At 47.9% G+C, this 14,797-nt stretch overlaps 1 protein-coding gene across 1 annotated transcript in view; it reads right to left on the bottom strand.

Moving 5' to 3' along the window:
• Positions 1-14,797, bottom strand: part of LOC308307265 (neuropilin-1a-like) — a 118,664-nt gene that overhangs the window by 15,732 nt on the left and 88,135 nt on the right. Inside the window, exons 9-11 of the mRNA XM_080752444.1 lie at positions 13,319-13,463; positions 3,770-4,101; positions 312-456 (exon numbers count right to left, since the gene is read on the bottom strand). Of these exons, the coding sequence (XP_080608570.1) occupies positions 312-456; positions 3,770-4,101; positions 13,319-13,463 (622 nt within the window). The remainder of the gene's footprint in view (positions 1-311; positions 457-3,769; positions 4,102-13,318; positions 13,464-14,797) is intronic.

Below are 14,797 nucleotides of genomic sequence, written 5' to 3'. Positions count from 1 at the left end.
ACACAACGCCTCGCGGTGCGAGGCGTTGTGTGCTTGTAGATCGGCTGTTTTCATTAGTTTAAATCATTTTTAAAATGATAAATGCAAAACGAACGGTTTTGGACATACAAGATTTTCACCCGACAACGGCGATATCCGAACTGTCACTGGAGTAGTGGGAACGCCACCGTCGCCCCCTGCAATGCTGTGGCCCTCGGCTTGGTACCCCAGACATAATTTGGCCCTTGGGGAAAACTAATTGGGGAACCCTGATATACTGTATACTACTGTATCCTGTGTGTTGCAGCGGTTGGAGGAGGCCTGGGCCTTACCTTGGATCTCGCAGCCCAGGAGCTCCAGTCGGAGTCCCATCCCCGTGGGCGTGGCCCTCTCCGGGTAGACTCTGAGGAAGCGGGTCAGCAAGGGCTCCACCGTGCGCAGCTCGGGCGTGTCGTAGTTCATGTTCCCCTCGAACGTCTGACATGAAGGAGAAAGGGGTGGATGAAAGGCACAGAGAGAGAGAGAGAGAGAGAGAGAGAGAGAGAGAGAGAGAGAGAGAGAGAGAGAGAGGGAGAGGGGTGAGCTGGGTGTTGTCCAAGCAACAGGGACATAAAGCGCGATTCACCGGTAACGTCATCGCTATGCTACGCTCGATTGCGACCACTTGAGAGACGCAAAGGCCCGGCGAGGATGAGGCGAGGCGGCTCATTTCTGGCCCTCTGAAGAACCAGCTGGAATAAAAAAAAGAAGAGTTGAAAGCGAGGAGGAGGGCGGGGAAGAACGCATTGAGAGGACGGTTAGGACAGATGAGGAGCAGGATGGATCCCTGTCCTCTAGCTCAGTGGTTTTCAACCTTTTCAGACCACGACCCCCAAAAGGATCATATTTGAACTGGGGACCCCCCCACCCTGACAAGTACTTGGAATTGTAGGAGTTGGCATTACATTTAGTTTGACTCGATCTGTTCCATTGTGAAAATAGCCGATCTACATGCTCACAACGCCTCGCAGCAGCTACCCCGCCACTCCAACATGTCTCCTCTCCGACATGTCTCCATTCCAACACTTACCCTATCTCTAACCCTTACCCTAAACTTAACCCCTATGGAAGTGTCGCCACTCCGACAATAAGAAGTCAATTTCGGAGTGGCGACATGTCGGAATGGAGAGCGACACCCGTTGTGAGCATGTAGATCGGCTATTTTCACAATTTCTGCCTATAACATTTGACAATTTAACCAATGTTTGACCAGAGGCACTAAAAAGGTATTAAAAGTCCTTAAATTGTCACCTCAGAAATGTGTAGATACCCTGTATACATTTATACCGTATGTTGGTTTGTTTACTGTTGAGTGAGAAAACAACCCCCAGGTTGAGAACCACTGGCCTAGCTGACATCTGAAAAGTGGCTGTGCGACACGCTCGCGTCACGCCGTCACCTAACGTCATCGTCAAAAACGAACGCCCCCCCCCCAACCTCAGCTCCTTTAATTCCTACGCGGCCTCAGATCTCTCGCCAGAAAGACGAGGAAGCAATGAAAGGAAAAGAGCGGGAAACGGAGGCAGCATAGGGTGGGGTGGGGGGGGGGGGGGGCTACACAGAACTGATAGAAGTTGATTAATGGATGTTATCACGCGAAAGGCAGCGTCGAAGCGCTCTGCGCCTTTGATGCCGGGAGTCCTTTAAGGCGAGGCGAAGTGGGGGGTGTGGCTATGAGTGGGACATGGAGGGGGTTCGGGAGTTGGGGGGGTGGTATGGATCCTCCCAGCATCCTTTCCATAAATCATCCAACCATCACGCCATCTGGATCAGATTTATACCCTGTCAGAGACGCTGGAAATTGGGTATACAAGTCGTTTCCTCGCACTTCCTGGTTGGGTGTGTGCAGGCGTGCGTTTGGTATGTGTCATGTGTCGTACAGTGGTGTGCCTGTAATAAGCCCTTCTGCGTACAGTATGTGTGCTCCATGCAGGCTTGTGTTTGGTATGTGTCATGCATACAGTACGTACGGTGGTGTGGCTGTACTAAGCTCCTCTGTGTATGCTCTCCTGTGCGTGCATACGTGTGTCACACGATTACACTGTTCATCAGTCTACGGCTGCCACTAGTACAGGTGACACATTCTCTTCTCTTCTGTTCTGTTCTCTTTTCATCTAGAGTTGTTATATGGAACCGGAGGAACTCGGAGGAACCGGATCCAACATTGAGGAACCAAAATCACTCTTGGAACCGTTTCCGGAAACTTTACAATACCAGTGGTTCTCTTACATTTCCCAGTGAATGGCTGAACAGCATGTGGTGTGGAATACCAAGGAAGAAAATACACGAGAGAGAGAGAGAGAGAGAGAGAGAGAGAGAGAGAGAGCGAGAGAGAGAGAGAGAGAGAGAGAGAGAAGGAAGCAGGAAAAGACTTTGACAGACATCTCAAGATGCTTATCCTAATGTGATTTAAAGTGCCGGTGAGATTGACTCGACCGCGGCAACCGCTGAATGACTCACAACAGCAGAGAGAGAGAGAGAGAGAGAGGGGCTCGGGTGAAAATTGACAAAAATGCCTCATAATCTCTATCGATGTCGCTATGACTCTGAAAAACGTTTTTTGGCCCCCATTTCTTTTTGGCTAGAGCTAGAGATAATTTCCCACTACGTACGCTTGCAATCAATACAGAAGTTATTCAGACTTGTTCCTCTCTTTTTTTCACTTTTTCCACAAACATTTTCTGAAATGTAAGATGCAGTGCAGTTTGTGTGAGTATACAGTTGCTCTGTCTGGCGTTGCCTATGGGAGACCTTACCTATGCAGCACCTTCCACACCATGTTTGACAATGATACAAAACTAGACAAAAAAAAAAAAAAAAAAAAAAAAAACGTTCAAACCGAAAAACCGTTAAGAGTTCTCAAATTCTGCTCCAACCCGACCCGACATTTTTGGGCCGGGCCTAAAATGTATGGATATTGGCCAGGCCGGGCCGAGCCTCGGGCTCCACGAAAAAAAGAAGATAAAGGTTTAACTGAACATGTGAAGTTGCCATTTCGCCAACTATTATGTTTGTTCTCTCACTCTTGAGCCACTGGCGCCACCTGCTACCTTTTTCTTTTGTTCAGTCCGGGCCCAGTTAGGGCCAGGCCCAGTTAGGGCCTTATATTTCAGGCTTGTGGAAGAGAACTCTTAACAACCGTCTCTCTCCGCAGCATCTAGGGGGGCAGGGACGTGCTGGCCATTGGGAAAAGCGGGACAACTCCCGAACGGCCGGTTCATTACCGGCTGGTCCAGGCCGGCCATTGGGAAAAAAATTAAAATAAAATGTCGGCCTTCGTTCCATTTTGGGGGCTGGGCTGTGAATCGTCACTGTCGGGCAGAAACCTCGTATCTCCAAGTTTCAAATTTGTAATTTTTTTTTTTTTCGCAAAGCAAAGCCCTGCTTCATCATACAAGGCTGTCGCACAAAAGCATTGAAAACAGCCGATCTACAATCTACAAGATCTACAAGCACACAACGCCTCGCACCGCGAGGCGTTGTGTGCTTGTAGATCGGCTGTTTTCACTAGTTTAAATCATTTTTAAAATGGTTTTGGACATACAAGGTTTCCACCCGACAATGACGAAATATAACTCATGTAATTGGCCCACTGGCTTGTCACATGTCATGATCTGAAATGGCAAATCTTTGAGTAGCAGCAGTGCTATAGAGAGAGATCTCTCTCTCTATAGCGCGCAATGAGGGCCTCTACAACTCTTTTTCCCTGGCTGAATCAGGGGCCCAGCATGTCCCTGTAGGGGGGCCTCACCTTGGGCCTGTGTCCGTTGGCGTCGGGCACCATCTTCCAGTCGGAGCCGTTGTTGCTGTAGCCCAGGCGGAACTTCTTCATGAACACCTTGTTCTCGCGATGCTTGCCGCCCTGGATGATGAGGCCGCGCACCAGCTTCTCCTCGCCCAGGTCCACCTGCAGCCACTCGCTGGTGAAGGGCTGCGGCTGGGGCAGCAGCGTCCAGCCCGTGCGGCTGGTCAGCAGGCGGGCGTTCTCCGGCACCCAGCTGCGGTCCGTGTGCGACGAAGCCGTGAGCTGCGCGTCCGTGATCAGGCCCGACACCATGCCCAGCATGCCAGAGCATGGGTACTCTGGAGAGGGAGAGAGAGAAGGGGGGGATGGTTAGCTTTTTGATGAAGACTAATGAAAGCCCGTGGGGGACAAGAGATACAAGAAAGCAACCAAAAAATGTAATAAAAAAAAGAAGCTTGATCCACATCCAACGACTTGGTGTCGAACACGGTTTTCCAAGCATTAAAGTCTGGCGTATGACTATATGAGTGTGTTAAGTAGAGAAGGAGAGAGATAGAGAAAGACAGAGAGAGAGAGACAGACAGAGAGGCGATGGAAGTCAAGTGAGGAAGACAAGTCCATCACAACTATGTGCGATGTGTCTCTGTGATCCCTCTCTCTCTCTCTCTGTCTGTCAGTCTGTCTCTCTCTCTCATGCATACTAATTCCTGCGCCTGGGGCGATTGTCTCCAGGCAGCCAATTAAAACCCTCCTCTCAGCTGGAGCTTCCACCTCCTGCATTCCGAGAGTGCTTTATTTCTCCTTTTCATCTGCCCTCGCCTCGCCTCCCCCCTGCCCCCTCCAAAGAAACACGCACACGCACGCACGCACACACACACACACACACACACACACACACACGCACACACGCACACACACACACACACACACACACACACACACACACACACACACACACACACACACACACACACACACACACACACACACACTTCTCGTTTGTCTTCATCCACCACTGCACTTGTTTACCTTGACTCTGCAACTTTCATTATCCATGGGACAGAGTCTTCCCACCTCTCAGTTAAAATGGCTGCATCCAAAGGTCCTTATAAACCCCCCCCCCCCCCCCCCCCCCCCACCCACACACAAAACCGACAATGTTTTCAGAACTCGACCTTTCTTCTGGAATTTTCCACCTCCTTTTTAGGGGGAGGGGGTTATGACTCCTACTCACTTCCATAAGGAGGTGAACTTATTGTATTTTCAAGGACCCCCCATAACTCTGAGTGTACAAATAGGATTTCATGTGTGCACTCTCAGAGTTACACACCCCCATATGGGGCCATTTGGAAACCCCCTCAAAGACACACGAGACCCACTGGTGTAGCAGAGTGTTTCCAGTGAGCCAACATGTATAATTATCAGCACCCTGTCCATCCTGTTTGACCAGGATGGACCAGAGCCTTCATTAGTGTAATTGATAGAGGACCTGCACGCTGGACATGGCCCCAGGGGCGTCACAAGGGGTAGGAAAGTGGGACTGAGTTACCAGGGCCCAAGGTGGAGGGGCCCTAGTAACTTTAGCTATTGAAAAATAGCAGATATACAAGCTCACAGCGCGGCACCGAGTGCCGCGCTGCGAGCTTGTAGATCTGCTATTTTTGAAAAGTCGTGAAAATGTGTGCAAATCTTTGAATATGTATTTTTTAAGCGGACATTTGTAACTCAAATTTTGCTTCCGGGGGGGGGTCCCTGGAACTAAATATTTTGAGATGGGGGTCCGTGGCCAAATTCATATCATTTTGGGGGTCCTTCACATGAAAAGGTTTGAGCATCACTGACATGGAAACATGGGTTTCTTGCACACTTTTTCACAATTTTTCAAAAATAGCAGATCTACAAGCTTGCAGCGCGGCACTCGGTGCCGCGCTGTGAGCTTGTATATCTGCTATTTTTCAATAGTTAACATTCATGGGGGGCCCGCAGTGAATCCTTGTACCCAGGGCCCAGAATTTGGTGTGACGCCCCTGCCTGGCCCCTGCTGTCCACTGCATGGGACCAGAACCTCCATAAACCGAGTGCCTGCCTCCATCTCTCTCCTCCCTCACCCCTCTTCCGGTTGAGCAGTTAGCAGCACTCGAAAAATGTCTATTTCATGATTTGACGTACTATCAGCATATAGGGTTAAGTAAAATCCATCTGTGTATCGGTAGTGTAAGACAAAACAAAACAAGAAACACCGGGATTACGACACCTTCTGTGTCCGGGCTGAGACAACACAGTACTGCAGTGTAGTGCATAGCCAGCCAAACGCAATAGCACGGCAGGCATCTGGGGAGAAACCAAAGAGAGAGGGAAGAACTAGGAGAACAAGGCTTCATTCAGATGAGTGATGTGATGTGAAACAGCTCTTGTTGCAGAAGAACCGTGAGAGACAGTCAGACACATCAACCAACGGTCCTGTGTTGTTGCTCTCCAAGGAGTGGAGAGGAGTCCAAATCAGAGCTCGCTGGTATGGAACACTCTCTGCTGTTCTGGGGTGTTTCTTTCCCTCTGCTTCTCTTTCTCTCGCTCCCCCTGTCTGTCTGTCTTTAGTCCTCTGCCAAGATGGTGTGTGTGTGTGTGTGTGTGTGTGTGTGTGTGTGTGTGTGTGTGTGTGTGTGTGTGTGTGTGTGTGTGTGTGTGTGTGTGTGTGTGTGTGTGTGTGTGTGCGTGTGTGTGTGTGTGAGATCAGAGGGAGCTAGGCCCCTGGCTGAGTGAAGCTTGCACACTCTGCTGTATGCCGGCTGCCTTTGAAGTTATAGGGATGTGAAAGAGGTGTGTGTGTGTGTGTGTGTGTGTGTGTCTGTGTGTGTGTGTATGTGTGTGTGTGTGTGTGTGTGTGTGTGTGTGTGTGTGTGTGTGTGTGTGTGTGTGTGTGTGTGTGTGTGTGTGTCTGTGTGTGTGTGTGTGTGTGTGTGTGTGTGTGTGTGTGTGTGTGTGTGTGTGTGTGTGTGTGTGCGTGCGTGCGCACAAGTGATCCAGATGAACCACGGTCATCTGGAGCTGTTAATTGATTTCAGCTGTGATCAGAGAAGGGTAGGGATGGCATGCTATGACACAGACATACGTCTATACGTGCGTGTGTGTCGTTTGCGTCGACGATGACACACAACGCATGGACGCGAGGTGGTACCACATCTAGGGGATTGGGTGGAGGTTCGGTGGTCGGTCTTGAACACGTGCGCTCCAGTCCAAACGCACACGCGACCATGTTTACCAACAGGCCGGCCGCCGGGGGTTATTAATGAGTAACTATGTACGTGCTGTATATCTGCACATTCTGCAGGGGCCTTGCGACACACGTGTCTCAGAACCACAGTGACTTAGTAGCAGATACATCTTCTCCAACCTATCCTCTGATGTCTGAATTATAGTCTTGACTACAAGAAAATAAATAAAAATGCCACAAAACCATGGAGGTTTCGAAAAAACAGGAACCTCTCAATAGCTCCTATCAGGATCGCCGGCGCGAGTCGCATCTCCAGCAGAACGCTCGGATCCGTTTCTTTTTTTTTCCCTGTTTTGTTTTATTGTCTGCTTCAAACTCCACTGGGGCGGAGATGTCTTTTGAAATAGTGTTTCGGGGCTGACAAGTTCCACTGCGGCGCTCAAGGGTCATGACTCGCGGTTCTCTGTCTCTCCGCCCGTCCGCCCCCTCTCTTTCCACTGCTAATAATCTCCCCTGTCCCCCACCCCCTCTTTCACCATCCCCCTTAACCTCTGCCTCAACCTCAGGAGCCAGGAGCCCCTGGTTGCTAAGTGTGAACTGAATGTATTCAGGCTGCTTACAGTAGGTTAACAGTGACTAATGGGGATCTTAAATAAACAATAAACTATAAAAACTAGCCCTTACCCGTTCAAAGATATGAGCTCCAAAATGATGTGCAGTGTGTGGGTTATGGGATGTGCACTGTGCACACAGTATATGAGGGATGGAAAGTAACTTTAACTGGTGCTTGCATGATGTAGGAGCATCAATGTAAGAAACCCGTTTCGTTTAATGGCTACAGACCTGCCTGCACACCCCCCCCCCCCCCCCCCCCGTGTGTGTGTGTGTGTGTGTGTGTGTGTGTGTGTGTGTGTGTGGGTTTGTGTGTGATTGTGCATGGCCTGAACAACAGCGCCCCTCCCTTAACATGTGTGGTCACAAAAGGTACTGTAGGCTAAATAGATATAGATACACCATAAAAATGCTAATATACAGCATACGATTTGTGAAAGTGACAAACGGGCTTCACAGTTATGTCAGGTGTGTTCATATGCTGATGGTGATGCGATTTCAGATCAATTGCTCCAGCCACCGAGGAGAAACGCTGTGACAGACAGACAGACAGACACTCACTCACTCACTCACTCACTCACTCACTCACTCAGACATTCGCACAATTATAGTATAGATTACCAATTAACGTAGGGCTCAGGAACTCAGGATCAATCAGGATAACGCTTTGAGTAAGTCAGAAGTTCAACACAGAAGTTCAACATATCACGGTACATCAGGGCAGGGACGTGCAGAGAATGTTAGAGAGGCAGGGACTGACATTTCTAAAAGGGACTTTTGGTGAAAATATTGAAAATAGCAGACCTCCAAGGTCACAATGTGTCGCGCTGCGACGCGTTGTGAGCTTGGAGATCGGCTATTTTCAGTACTTGATACCACACTAAACAAAGCATAAAAAAGGCAATACTGGAGATGTGGCGTACAGCATGGATTTCGACACATTTAGGGCAATTCTTTCAACATAAGATGCTGCATTCAAGTTCAGGAGAGTTGGGACAAGACAATTCTCTTGAATGCTGCCTTCGGGTATGGCATGGAAAGAGGGCATTAGCATTTCTTTCACCATAGTGAAAACTGCATTCATGGTCTATAGAGGGCACTTTTTAGTGTGCACGTGTCTGCATCAGTGACATCAGACAGATGTGTGGTGTCATCGGCGGTCATGCAGTTCTCTGACTAACCCACAGAAGACAGGCCCATAGTATTATGGTGAGATAAGGTGCTCTAAGAAAGCGATGACCTTAAGGTCGCCAAACATGTTTGTCTAACTGGCCGTTTGTCAGATTTACCACCACACGCTCCGCATAAGGGGAGTAAGAGATCACCATATGTGGATAATACCGAGGGTCAGAGGGTTAAGATGCTCGCACAGGGTTTGCACGCAACACTTACCCTAGATCTAGTCAGGTCATATAGGGATAAGGATGATTCAAGATATTATTTAGGGTATTATTCAAGATATGAATCAAGTTATTGTTCCACAATTCCCTTTTTGCAATAACGGCATTGCAATTGCAGCAGTTTAAAACCTCAAGATTGATATCGCTCTGTATAATATCAACACCATTATTCATCATATTCGCGTGAACATCGCACACCCAAAAGTTAATAGAGAAAATAAAGTGCATAAGATGAATGAAGAAAATATGATATGTAATGTTATTTAGATGCACATACTATTTTGTCATGTCCAAAACCTTATTTTAAAAAGGATTTACAGTAATGAAAATAGCCGATCTACAAGCACACCGAGGCGATGTGTGCTTGTAGATCTGCTATTTTAAATACTTTTGTGCAACACTTTAGTATGAAATTTGAAACTTGGAGATACAAGGTTTCTGCCTGACCGTGATTTGCTTATCCACAAATTCTAAGAATTATGTTTTCTTTCCTTTTTTTTGAGCGGTGGTCACAACGCTCCTATACGTGGCCGTGTGTGGGGGTCTGTCTGTCTGCGTGTCTGTCTGTCTGTCTGTCTGTCTGTCTGTAGCCTGCAGTAACCTTTTCTGACCACACATGTTAAGGGAGGGGCGCTGTTGTTCAGGCCAGGCCAGACCAGGCACACACACACACACACACACACACACGCGCACACACACACACACACACACACACACACACACACACACACACACAGGGGGGAAGGGGGGGGGGGGGGGGGGAACCACCGCTCAGTTTACACGGGTGTGATTTTTTACACCAGTAGCACGTTGTTTACATAGATGCTATGTTTGATGTTTACCAGTTACTCCGATCCTGCGGAAGAACATCTTGTTATATGCCTGAATTGCAAATATGAAATGTAAAACTAGGCTTTCGTTTTTGTATCCTGTGATCGCTCCATCTGCTGACTCAATACGGTCAGCCACCAAATTCCATTAACCAAATCAAAGTTTTCCATAATTCGATATAGCGCTTCCGTATTAGCCAAAACCCTCCTCACCGACCATTGACTAGAGAGAAAACACATGTACATGGAAAACCCTCAATAGGGGAAAAACTGAAAAGAACCGTCTGTGACTAAAGGACTAGACCAGGATTTCGGTAGCCCTACAAGGGGTCAACTTCAGTCAAAATAAACTAAACTACTTCACACACTCACCTAACCAAAGGTAGTTTTGCGTTGTTGAAGGTCTAGTCTCTGCGGTGGGAAACTTCTCAGCACCCCACCCACTTGGTAAATTACACTATTTTTGTCGGGTGCATTTTATTTCATGACAAAAACTGTATAATTTACAGAGTGGGTGGGGTGCTGAGAGGTTTCCCACCATGGAGAATAGACTTTCAACAATGCAAAACTACCTTTGGTTTGGTGAGTAGCGAAGTAGTTTAGTTTTGACTGAAGTTGAGCCCTCATAGGGGTACAGAAATCCTGGTCTAGTCTTTTAACCAGCCGCCTGTCAGAGCGTCAGTGCAGCTGACACTCTGGACCAGAGCTAGTAGTGACAACGCGTTGTGAGCTTGGAGGTCTGCTATTTTCGATAGTTTCACCAAAAGGCCCTTTAGAAATGTCAGCCCCTGCCACTCTAACATTCTCTGCAAGTTATACTGAACTGACATTGTTGCAATGACATCCCTCTGTCAGGAGAGGGAGACAACGGATATAACACTTATGGGCAGGGTTAATGTATAGAGAAGATGCATATTAGACAGCATGTTTTACTGTAGCTGGCATCTAGACTAGAGGATAGAATAGTGCAGTGAGCCTGCAGCTGGCAGTGTGGCAGCCACAGGGCCACATGACGTCACAGAGGAGGCCCCTGTGGTGATCGTGTCGCTGTGATGTGCTCGCTGCGCTCAGCGGCGCTGCGCTGCGCGGTGGTTGCTTCTGGTCGTCTGCCCAGAACACACGCCCCAGCTGTAACCCCCGCGCAACACACACACACAAACATACGCGCGCGCACACGCAAACGCACATATAAAAATACACACATCACCATAAAGTTCTGTATGCACGCAGAGGCACACACGCACGCACACACCCACATGCGTGCATGGAGCGCGCTCACAGACACGCACGCAAACAGACAACCGCACGCAAACAGTTGCTAAAAGAACACCAATAAACGTTCGATCCACATGCTCGTAAAGAACACACACAGGACAGATGTGCTGACGAACACATGCGTGACACGCAACATGAAAGTGAACCCCGGTCCACGGCGCCGCGTGCGCACCAAACGCACGGGAGCCCCCCCCCCCCCCCCCCTTCTCATTAGAGTAATGTTAAGTTGACAAAGGAGTTCACTTGGTTAACGATATGAACCCACAGCCACACATCTCTGTAGTGGGAGTGGAGGGAGCCAGACAGAACAACAGTTAATGTAGACCACCAACCAACCAACCAAGCAGCACACAGAGAGAGACAGAGACAGACAGACAGAGAGAGAGAGAAATGCTGCGAATTATGCCAAAAGTGACTGCAAAATCCTGAAAGATTGCTCCTATTTGTTTCAAAAAGCTTTATTACCATGCTAGCCTCGCCAACATATGCGTACTGTATATATAACTTTCTGTTGAGCAGATGAACATTAGTGGTTTTGTAAAGCCACCAAGTTTTCTCCCCAAGTTGCAATGTGATATAGCTCTATTTCCACAATGCTGTAGCTGTACCCCGGGACAAAATTAAATGTACAAACACTTTCTATGAAACCCCCATTCATAATGCATTATAATGCATTCATAATGCTTCATAACTACACTCATAAACACACATAATGCTTTATGATGCACTATATCAACAGTCATACAACATTATAATGACACTTATAATGAATTATAATGACTTAAGTCCAATAGAAAGTGTACCAAATGTACTTCTTAAAATGAATTCATCATGCCTGTTGCTAAGGTATGGCAACATGACTGGTGTCTTTGCAAGACACCAGCCATGTTGCCATACCTTAGCTTTTGCCGAACTGACGCCACTGCAGAAAGAGACAGAAGGGGAGAGAGAGGTAAAGGGAAAAGAGGGCGACGCAGAGAGAGAGAGACAAGCAGAAAGAGGAGGAGCCTATACGCGTACACACTGCCCCGCCCTCAGCGTGGCCAGCAGCTGTCGGGCTCCATCCATATTGAATGAGGTACATCTAAACATCGGGTAACATAAATACATAATTCCCCCCCTTCGTGTGCTGCTGCTCCTCCATAATGCAACACTTCACTCCAGGCTTTGGGGAAACGCAGCTCATAAACAGATAGCGCCTCGCACAAGCCAAGGTGGGGGAGTCAAGTGTTTGTTCTACCTGGTGTTTGGGGGGGGGGGGGGGGGGGGGTAACATGGCCACCATTGTGCATCAACGGAGAGTTACATAACAAATAATCTCAAGAGAGAGAGAGAGAGAGACGGAATCCGCTAACGGCGGAATCAGTCAGCCACCACTGCCACCGCTGCCTTAACCACTCAAGCCACGAGAAACAGATTGAGATTTCAGCTAAATCCCGATCTATAAGTCTTACGCAAAATAACAGAAAACGGAAAGGATACTATGATAAGACACCATATGGGGTTTAAGTGGTTAATGTTATAGCAGTAAACACGGAAGCACCGAGGAGGAAGTGGCCAAACCGAGTTCCTGTTTCACACCAAAAAACAGGAACTCTGAGCCCCCAGCGACCAGCGTCAAAACCAAAATATTATTATTATTATTATTATTTTTTAACCTAATGCAGGGGTCTTCCACATTTTCAGGCCAAGGAACCCTTATTTGAGAGAGAGATGAAGCAGGGACCTCCACAACTTTTTCATAGATTCCATATAGTTTCAACGTTTGACAGCAAGCGATCATCAGTGTATTTTGGATTCATGTCCATGTCCATGTTTTCAGATATTTAGCCACTTGGACCGTCAATACTTGATAAACTTGACCTTTCACTCTGTACTTGCCTGCTCTTTTCCCCCTCTACACCAAAGCTGTTTGCCGAAAATAGACGATCTACAAGCTCACAACGCCCCGTTGTGAGCTTGTAGATCTGCTATTTTTGGCTAAAGTTCTCCGAAAATGGACACTAGGGTTCATGTAGTTCATACAAAAAAGGAGATTTTCTTTTTTCTATCACACAAAGATTTGGAGGACCCCCTGTAGTAACTCTGAGGAGAACCCCCTAGGGGTCCCGGACCCCCTGTTGAAGACCCCTGACCTAATGGGTTCCAAGATGACTAATAACAAAGGCCAAAAACAGCACACAGATTATGTTGTCTGCAGGTGAAGAATTTCAACAACGGTACTGACCTGATATCTTACACCCGTACACCTCGAAGCGCAGCGCGATGCCAGTCTCCCAGGCGACGGGGCGGACGCGCACGAAGCGCGTCAGCGTGGGTTTGGGCAGCATGGTCCTGGTCACGTCAGTGGGGTTGGTGTTGCCATGGAAAACCTGCCAATAAGACAACAAACAAACAACACAGCCATAGAAAGCTGAATGAACCGAAGGAGAGTTTAATCATTGAACAGCGGAACGCATGCGGGAACATTGACCCAGAAACAGGAACGTCACGGGAGGATTCGCATGTAAAATGTATCACGCCATGAGTCATACAGTATATCGTCGCTGTCGGGTGGAAACCTTGTATGTCCAAAACCCTTTGTTTTGTATTTATCATTTTTAAAATGATTTAAACAAGTGAAAACAGATGATCTACAAGCACACAACGCCTCGCGGTGCGAGGCGTTGTGTGCTTGTAGATCGGCTGTTTTCACTACTTTTGTGCGATGGCCTTGTGTGATGAAGCAGTGCTTTACTTTGCGAAATGTCTTTTTGTCTAAACTCTAAACTTTGATCCCACAATGTTTAGCTCGATCTCAAACATTTTAGCCGATCTAAAAGCTCGAGCTACAAGCTCTGAATCCTGTCTTGCTATTTTCACTGCTAATTCAGTACATTTTTTATGGAGTTCCTTACATTTTATAAATGTCTAGATGCTAGCTACTGTGTATATTTTTAATTACATTTGACTGAAATAATCTTGACGAGAAAATCCAGACAAAGACATCCATTCATTTCTTTGATAACACATTACTCTGCCAATATTTATTTTCGCTGTCAATTTGGCCGTTGATGGTACACTCTGTAATAGAGAAAGGAGATTGCTTGTCCGCCTCTGCAGTATAGCATCTCCTCCCTCATACACCTGATATTGTTTTCCGACCTAATCTCGATAAGATCTGCAGCACGCCTCGCTTTCGCTGCATAAACAGACAAGGACCCCGGGCGGTGAAACCCGAGGCAACATGTGTAAAGTCGACAGGGGCCAGATTGCTGGGAGATGCCCTCCCACGTCCAAGGTTTCACTGCGGTGTCCTGTGCTTAAAAAAGGTCAGAGATGTCACCGGCCACCGGAGGTTAGTTGACAAGTTTACTAGCGTCACACGAGGAGGAGGAGGAGGCAGGCCACCCCAGAGAGAGCACAACTCAACTCCCTGCGGTGCGTCAGTCGCACGTCCGGCGGTAATTGAACGACGCCTGCAGCGCCGGTGTGACTCTGCCGAGCGGCTACAGGGCAACGCTGGAATCCACCGATGTTTACCTCCAGAGAAGCAGAGCGAGAGAGAGGTGGAGGGTGGTGGGGTGACGGGTGGGAGAAGCATAGCAGGGACGTGCAGAGAATGTTAGAGAGGCAGGGGCTGCGACGTGTTGTGAGCTTGGAGGTCGGCTATTTTCGGTATTTGATACCACACTAAACTAAACATAATCAAGTAAATTCTGGAAAT

The sequence above is a fragment of the Nannobrachium achirus genome (assembly GCF_963921795.1).
Source record: "Nannobrachium achirus genome assembly, chromosome: 21".
Classification (NCBI taxonomy): Eukaryota; Metazoa; Chordata; class Actinopteri; order Myctophiformes; family Myctophidae; genus Nannobrachium; species Nannobrachium achirus.
This window is presented reverse-complemented; position numbering and strand designations above follow the sequence as displayed.